Genomic DNA, 8,326 nt, shown 5'->3' on the forward strand with positions numbered 1-8,326 from the left:
ATTCCCTTTTTTCAGCCGTTATTTCAGCTTCCCGTCCCATTGTCGGCGGCCTCTCCAAAGCCCCTCTTCTCAACGCCATTTCATGGTATCCATTATGCAAAATCGCCTTCTAAACCGAATTTGTTAGCGCCAATTAAGGCCGGCGATGCGCCGTAACGCGACAAATTGCCCATCATCGCGGCGGCACCGGCCCCATCAGCCCATATAAATCGTATTTCGTGGGCCGTTTTGGCGACATCCCGATACCGATCTGAGATCTTAATCTGGTCGCATCTCCATCGCCTTTATTGGTTTTATTCGGTCGGTGCCGCTACTTGCGGTTGTAAAGCGCCGAATTAAGTCGGGCCCATGCAAATGTGTGTAATTTTATTGGCAGTCGATTGCCCCACGGACGCCGAGGGGGACAATTATCGAATTATTTTTGCGAGCAATGGGTCGGTCTGTTTGTTATGAGCGAGATACGGGCAACAATTACCGAGGATGATGGGCAGTACCGTTATTAACCGATTAATCAACTGGATTATTTCTTCGAGTAAGGCAAATTGATGCGGACGCTGATGGCGTTGGCGCTGATTTAATTTGTGTGATGAAGTGAAAATTAATATTGGAGGTGGCGGAGAAAACAAACAACATGAAGTAGGTGATAAATAACAAGTGTGAAAGCATATTATAATTTACTCAGCAAAATTTTGAGGTGATGTCATCGGATTGTCGGTGGGGTCATTCAAAAGAATGGACCGAAAGTAGAATCGTAAACTAGCCTACAATTCGGAGTCACAGTTTTGGGTATGAGGTTGTTGTGTTAAATCCGAAAAATGAAAAATTTAAAAAAGTCCAAGAAACCCTTGAAACTTAAATTCGAAATCCAAAAATTTCAAAATCCAAAAAACAGAAAAGCAACAAATCTAAGACATCGAGAAAATGGAAAAAATAAAAAAAATCACAGAACTCAAGAAATGAAAGAAATCCAAGAAACTCGAGAAATTTAATAATTCCAGAAATTGAGAACTCCAAAAAATCGAAAAAATTCCAAGAAACTCAAGATATCCAATTTCTGAAAATCCAAGAAACCCAAGAACCTTAAACTCGAAGTACAATAATTCCAAGAATACAAAAAATCAAAGAAATCAAAAAATCCAAAACACTTAAATAAATCTGAAAGAATCGAAAAAACCAATAAACAAAACAAAAAAATCTAAGAAATCGAGAAAATCAAAAAAATAAAAAAAATCACAGAATCCAAAAAGTCGAAAAATTCAAAAAAATCCAAAAAAGTTAAATATAAGAAAAAATGCAAATGATTCAAAAAGTTCAAAAAATCTAAAAAATACGAAAAACCAAAAAGGTGAAAAAGCCGCAAAATTCAAAACTCAAGGAACTCAAAAGATCCAAAAAATAAAAAAAATCAAAAATTCCAAAAAACCCAAGAAACTAATTCTCGAAATCCAACAATTCCAAAAATCCAAAACAAAAAATCAAAAAACACAGAAGCAAAAAATCTAAGAAATCTAGGAAATGGTAAACCCAAAAAATCCAAGAAATCCAAGAAACAAACTCGAAATCTAATAATTCTAAACTCCAAGAAATCCAAAAATATCCAAAAACCCAAAAAATGAAAGATCCAAAAAATTTTTAAAATCTGAAAGAATCGATGAATATCCAAGAGAATGGAAAAAATAAAGAAAAAATCACTGAACGCAAGAAACCCAAGAAACTCAAGAAATCAAATGATTCTAAAAATCATGAATTCCAAAAAATCGAAAACATCCAACAAATTCCAAAAAAATTAAAGTACAAGGAAAAATCCAAATAATTAAAAAGGTCCAAAAAATCAGAACTATCCGAAACCCCAAGAAACTCAAAAAAACTCAAAAGATCTGAAAAATAAAAAGAAATAAATATTCAAAAAACTAAATCTCAAAATTCAATAATTTCAAAAATCCAAGACATCGAAAAAACCAAAAAATCCGAAAAATAAAAGCTTTAGAAAATTCAAAAAATTCAAGAACCTTAAACTCGAAATCCAATAATTCCGAAAATCCAAAAAATCCAAAGAATTAAAAAAATCAAAAATTCCGTGAAAACCTAAAAAATAAATAATTAAAAAACTCAAAAAAAATTAAAAAAACCTGAAAAAATCGACAAAACCAAAAAACATAAAAAGCAAAAAATCTAACACATCGGAAAAGGAAAAAATAAAAAAGCCACAGAACCCAAGAAATCCAATAATTCCAAAAAATCGAAAATATGTAAAAAATTCCAAACAATTAAAATACATATAAGGAAAAATCCAAATATTGGAAAAGTCCAAAAAATCTAAAGAAACCCAAGAAATTCAAGAAGTTTAAACACGAAATCCAATAATTCCAAAAATACAAAAAAATCAAAAAAAATTAAAAATCCAAAAATACAAAAAATTTTAAAAAACTCCAAGAAACTAAATCTGAAAATTCAATAATTTCAAAAATTTAATAATTTAAAAAATCCAAGACAACGAAAAGATAAAAAAAAAACAAGAAACTCAAGAAACCCAAAAATCCGAAAAATAAAAGCTTTAGAAAATTCAAAAAATTCAAGAACCTTAAACTCGAAATCCAATAATTCCGAAAATCCAAAAAATCCAAAGAATTAAAAAAATCAAAAATTCCGTGAAAACCTAAAAAATAAATAATTAAAAAACTCCAAAAAAATTAAACAAACCTGAAAAAATCGACAAAACCAAAAAACATAAGCAAAAAATCTAACACATCGGAAAAGGAAAAAATAAAAAAGCCACAGAACCCAAGAAATCCAATAATTCCAAAAAATCGAAAATATGTAAAAAATTCCAAACAATTAAAATACATATAAGGAAAAATCCAAATATTGGAAAAGTCCAAAAAATCTAAAGAAACCCAAGAAATTCAAGAAGTTTAAACACGAAATCCAATAATTCCAAAAATACAAAAAAATCAAAAAAAATTAAAAATCCAAAAATACAAAAAATTTTAAAAAACTCCAAGAAACTAAATCTGAAAATTCAATAATTTCAAAAATTTAATAATTTAAAAAATCCAAGACAACGAAAAGATAAAAAAAAAACAAGAAACTCAAGAAACCCAAAAATCCGAAAAATAAAAGCTTTAGAAAATTCAAAAAATTCAAGAACCTTAAACTCGAAATCCAATAATTCCGAAAATCCAAAAAATCCAAAGAATTAAAAAAATCAAAAATTCCGTGAAAACCTAAAAAATAAATAATTAAAAAACTCCAAAAAAATTAAACAAACCTGAAAAAATCGACAAAACCAAAAAACATAAGCAAAAAATCTAACACATCGGAAAAGGAAAAAATAAAAAAGCCACAGAACCCAAGAAATCCAATAATTCCAAAAAATCGAAAATATGTAAAAAATTCCAAACAATTAAAATACATATAAGGAAAAATCCAAATATTGGAAAAGTCCAAAAAATCTAAAGAAACCCAAGAAATTCAAGAAGTTTAAACACGAAATCCAATAATTCCAAAAATACAAAAAAATCAAAAAAAATTAAAAATCCAAAAATACAAAAAATTTTAAAAAACTCCAAGAAACTAAATCTGAAAATTCAATAATTTCAAAAATTTAATAATTTAAAAAATCCAAGACAACGAAAAGATAAAAAAAAACAAGAAACTCAAGAAACCCAAAAATCCGAAAAATAAAAAATTTAGAAAATCCAAAAAATTCAAGAAACTCGAAATCCAATAATTCCAAAAATCCAAGAAATCCAAAGAATAAAAAAAATCGAAAATTCCAACAAAACCTAAAAAAATAAGAAAAAACAAAAAATTTAAAAAATCCAACAAAACCTGAAAAAATCGAGAAAAACAAAAAACAAACAGCAAAAAATCTGAGAAATCTGGAAAAGGAAAAAATAAAAAAAGCCACAGAACCCAAGAAATCCAAGAAATCCAGTAATCCCAAAAATCAAGAATTCCAAAAAATCGAAAATATTTAAAACATTGCAAACAATTAAAATACATATGTATAAGGAAAAATCCAAATTATTGAAAAATCTCAAAAAATCTAAAACACCAAAAAGGTGAAAAATCCGCAAAATCCAAGAAACTCAAAAAATCCAGTAATTCAAAAAATCCAAAAAGTCGGAACTATCCAAAAACCCAAGAAACTAAATTTCAAAATTCAATAATATCAAAAATCCAAAAAATAAAAAAAAAACAAGAAACCCAAGAAATTTGGTAATTCCAAAAATTAAAAAATCTAAATGATCCAAAAACCCAAGAAACTCAAGAAGCTAAAAGAAAACAATCAAAAATTGAAAAAATCCAAGAAACTCAAGAAATCCAAGAAATGTAAAGAATGAAAAAAATCCAAAAATCCAAAAAAACTAAAAATATCCAAAAATCTAAAAAAAATTGAAACAAAAACAAAAATCCTGAAGGAATCGAAAAAACAAAAAACATAAAAAGCAAAAAATCTAAGAATTTTAGTAAAGAAAAAAATAAAAAAAAGCCACAGAACCCAAGAAATCCAAGTAATCCAAAAATTCCAAAAATTCAAATACATCAAAAAAATCCAAAAAATTAGAATATAAGGAAAATTCAGAATCTGTGATTGAAAAAGTCCAAAAAATCAAACTTGAAAAATCCCCAAAATCTAACAAACTCAGGACATCTAGTAATTCAAAAAATTCTAAAAATTCGGAACAATCCAAAACCAGGACTCAAGGAACTCAAAAAATCCGAAAAATAAAAGAAACAGAAAATCCAAAAAACCTAAGAAACGAGATCTCAGAATTCGATAATTTCAAAAATTCAGGAAATACGAAAAATCAAAAAAATCCAAGAAATCCAGTGATTCCAAAAAAGTCGGAAGAAGCCAAAATCCAAGTTACTCAAGAAACTAAAAAATTCCGAAAAATATAAAATATAAAAAATTCCAAGAAACCCAGAAATCAAAAAAATCCAGGAATTCAAAAAGTCAAAAAAAAAATCCAAAAATCGAAAAAAATTAAAAAAATCAAAAAAAAAATTAAAAACCTTAAAGAATCGAAAAACCAAGAAACCAAAAAATGCAAAAAAAATCTAAGAAATCCAAAAAACCAAGATGGTGAAAAATCCGCAAAATTAAAAAATCTCAAGAAATCCGGCAATTTAAAAAATCTAAAAAATCGGGACATTTCTAAAACCCAAGAAACTCAAGAAATTCAAAACATCTGAAAAATTAAAAAAAAATCCAAGAAACGCAAGAAATTCAGTAAGTAATTCAAAAAATCCAAAAAATCCAAATGATCCAAAAACTCAAGAAACGCAAAACTAAAAAATCCGAAAAATAAAAAATTTTGAAAATTTAAGAAACCCAAGAAACTTAAACTAGAAATCCAATCATTCCAAAAATCATTCCAAACAATCGCAAATTCACAAAAAAATCCACAAAATCTAAGAAACTCAAGAAATCCAGTAATTCCAAAACTCCAGTGATTCCAAAAATCCAGTAATTCCAAAAATCATAAAAATCGAAATTATCCAAAACCAAAGAAACTCAAGTAACTAAAAAAAATCCGAAAAATAAAAATTTAAAAAGTTCAAGAAACCCATGAAACTTAAAACTCGAAATCCAAATATCCCAAAGTCCAAGAAATGCAGAAAATCAAAAATATCCAAAAATCCAAACAATAAAAAAAATTCAAAAATCGAAAAAATTAAAAAAACGAAAAAATAAAAAAAAAGCAAAAAATCTAAGAAATCTAGATAATTTAAAAAATCTCCAAAGAATTTAAATTTTAAACATTCTGAAAGAACTCCAAAAAATCGAAAATATCCGAAAAAAATACAAAAAATTAAAATATTAAGAAAAATCCAAATAATGGAAAAATCCAAAAAATCTAAAAATTCGGAAAACCAGAAAGGTAAAAAGTCCACAAAATTCAAGAAACTCAAGAAATTCAGTAATCCAAAAAATCGAAACAATCCAAAAAAAACAAGGAAACTCAAGGAACACAAAAAATCCAAAAAATAAAAAACATCGAAAATTCCAAAAAACCCAAGAAACTAAATTTGAAAATCCATTAATGCCAAAAATCTAAAAGATAAAAAAATATCCAAGAAATCCAGTAATTAAAATATCCATAAGATCGAAATGATCCAAAAACCCAAGAAACTCAAGAAACTAAAAAATCCGAAAAATAAAATTTTCTAAAAATCCAAACTCGAAATCCAGTAATTCCAAAAATTCAAAAATCAAAGAAATCAAAAAATCCAACAGATTGAAAAAAACAGAAAAGCAAAACATCTAAGAAATCAAGAAAATGGAAAAAATTAAAAAAAGCCACATAACCCAAAAAATCCAAGAAAACCAATAAACTCAAGAAACCTAAAAATTCTAATAATTCCAAAAATCAAGAACTTCAAAAAAATCCAAAAAATTAAAATATAAGGAAAAATTCAGAAAATTGAAAAAAATCTAAAAAACCAAATGGATGAAAAATTCACAAAATCCAAACAAACAATAACAAAGAGTGAAGAAATAGTTTAAGCTTATCTTGAATTTATCGCAGATTGTTGTTAACCTGGATGACACTGTTATGTGTAAATAAAAAACCTATCGGCGATAAAGAACAAAATCGTTAAGCAGTATAATAGTTCACTGCTCCACCTAGTACCGCAGTTAAAATTTTATTAAAAAATAAATACGAGAAACTTTTTATTTTAAGAAGACTTTTATTTGATTAACAAATAGCAAAAAATACTACTAGAATTATGTCACTAGCGCTATCGCACACGATAACCAGATTCACAAGAAACCCAAAAATAAAAATTTTATCGACACAAAAAGGTCAGAAGTTACGAAAATTCCTTATAAATGGAAACTGTTTACCGAGAGTAGTAATCGTTCACCGTCAACCTAGACAACGAAAGAAACATTAGATTGAAACATGTTGAAAAAAAGTGTGCTTCTGCTCCTCGCTGTTGTAACCATCGCGCAAGCTACGTATATAGCACCCCCGAACTACGCCTCCAGTAAGTACCCTGAACGATCGTAGAAAAAATGGTGTACACTAGCCGCGTAAAAATGTTTTTAAGTATCTTTCTGCTGCAGAGACGTGCTTCGGCTACTCCTGCCCGCCTGCAACCGTGAACTGTAAAAAACACATACAAACCGAAGGCGACTATAGGGTGCATATCGACGTGTACTGTCTGGACTATTACGGTAATGAAGGTGGTTTGGAAGATTATAAAATGGTGACTAATCTGTTATTTACAGGTACGACACTACACACCACCACGTACCACGACAGGAATAGAAGACCTGGGTTTAGGTTCCACAAGGATTTATATGCAGTACCTGAGGGTACCGGCTGCTCAGAGTGTGATTATGGCGATTTTGATTATTAATGTTCCCGTTTTTCACAGATACAATGTAAATTTATCTTGAGGTTATCACAATATATGTTGAAATTTACTGTATGTTTTAAATGTCAAGGTTACTATTTGTTGTTGTAAATAAATACTTATCAAAATAGACCCAGTAAGAACAAATCTTAATAAATAAACTTTCTAATTTTTTGCAAAAGTTTGAAGAAATAAACTCTAAATCCAATCATTCCAAAATCCAAAACATCCAAAAAAATTAAAGTACAAGGAAAAATCCAAATAATTAAAGAAGTCCAAAAAATCGGAACTATCCGAAAACCCAAGAAACTCAAAAGATCTGAAAAATAAAAAAAAAAATATTCAAAAAACCCAAAAAACAATCTAAAAATTCGATAATTTCAAAAATCCAAGACATCGAGAAAATAAAAACCAAAAAATCCGAAAAATAAAAACTCTGGAAAATTCAAAAAATTCAAGAAACTTAAACTCGAAATCCAATAATTCCAAAATCCAAAGAATAAAAAAAATCAAAAATTCCAAGAAAACCTAAAAAAATTAAAAAATAAAAAACTCCAAACAAATTCAAAAAACCTGAAAAAATCGACAAAACCAAAACACATAAAAAGCAAAAAATCGAACACATCGGGAAAAGGAAAAAATAAAAAAGCCACAGAACCCAAGAAATCCAATAATTCCAAAAATCAATAATTCTAAAAAATCGAAAATTTCTAAAAAATTCCAAACAATTAAAATAAATATTGAAAAAGCCAAAAAATCTAAAAAAATCCAAAATCCACAAAATTCAAGAAACTCAAGAAATCCAGGAATTAAAAATCCAAAAAATCGGAACGATCCAAAAAACTAGAAACTCAAGAAACAAAAAAACCGCAAAATAAAATTTTCTAAAAATCCAAGAAACCCAAGAAGTTTAAACTCGAAAGCCAATAATTCCAAAAATACAAAAAATTAA

At 27.8% G+C, this 8,326-nt stretch overlaps 1 protein-coding gene across 1 annotated transcript; it reads left to right on the forward strand.

The window, feature by feature from the left end:
- Window positions 1–6,864: 6,864 nt before the first annotated feature.
- On the forward strand, window positions 6,865–7,572 carry LOC135131524 (uncharacterized). Its single transcript, XM_064059304.1, has 3 exons — window positions 6,865–7,002; window positions 7,082–7,192; window positions 7,247–7,572. The coding sequence occupies exons 1-3, from the start codon at window positions 6,918–6,920 to the stop codon at window positions 7,375–7,377; spliced, it is 327 nt and encodes a 108-aa protein (XP_063915374.1). The 5' UTR covers window positions 6,865–6,917; the 3' UTR covers window positions 7,378–7,572.
- The last annotated feature ends 754 nt before the right edge of the window (window positions 7,573–8,326 follow it).

This window comes from Zophobas morio, unplaced genomic scaffold (genome assembly GCF_036711695.1).
Source record: "Zophobas morio isolate AGI-343-1 ecotype UQ-CSIRO unplaced genomic scaffold, CSIRO_AGI_Zmor_V1 ptg000020l, whole genome shotgun sequence".
NCBI classification, from domain to species: domain Eukaryota; kingdom Metazoa; phylum Arthropoda; class Insecta; order Coleoptera; family Tenebrionidae; genus Zophobas; species Zophobas morio.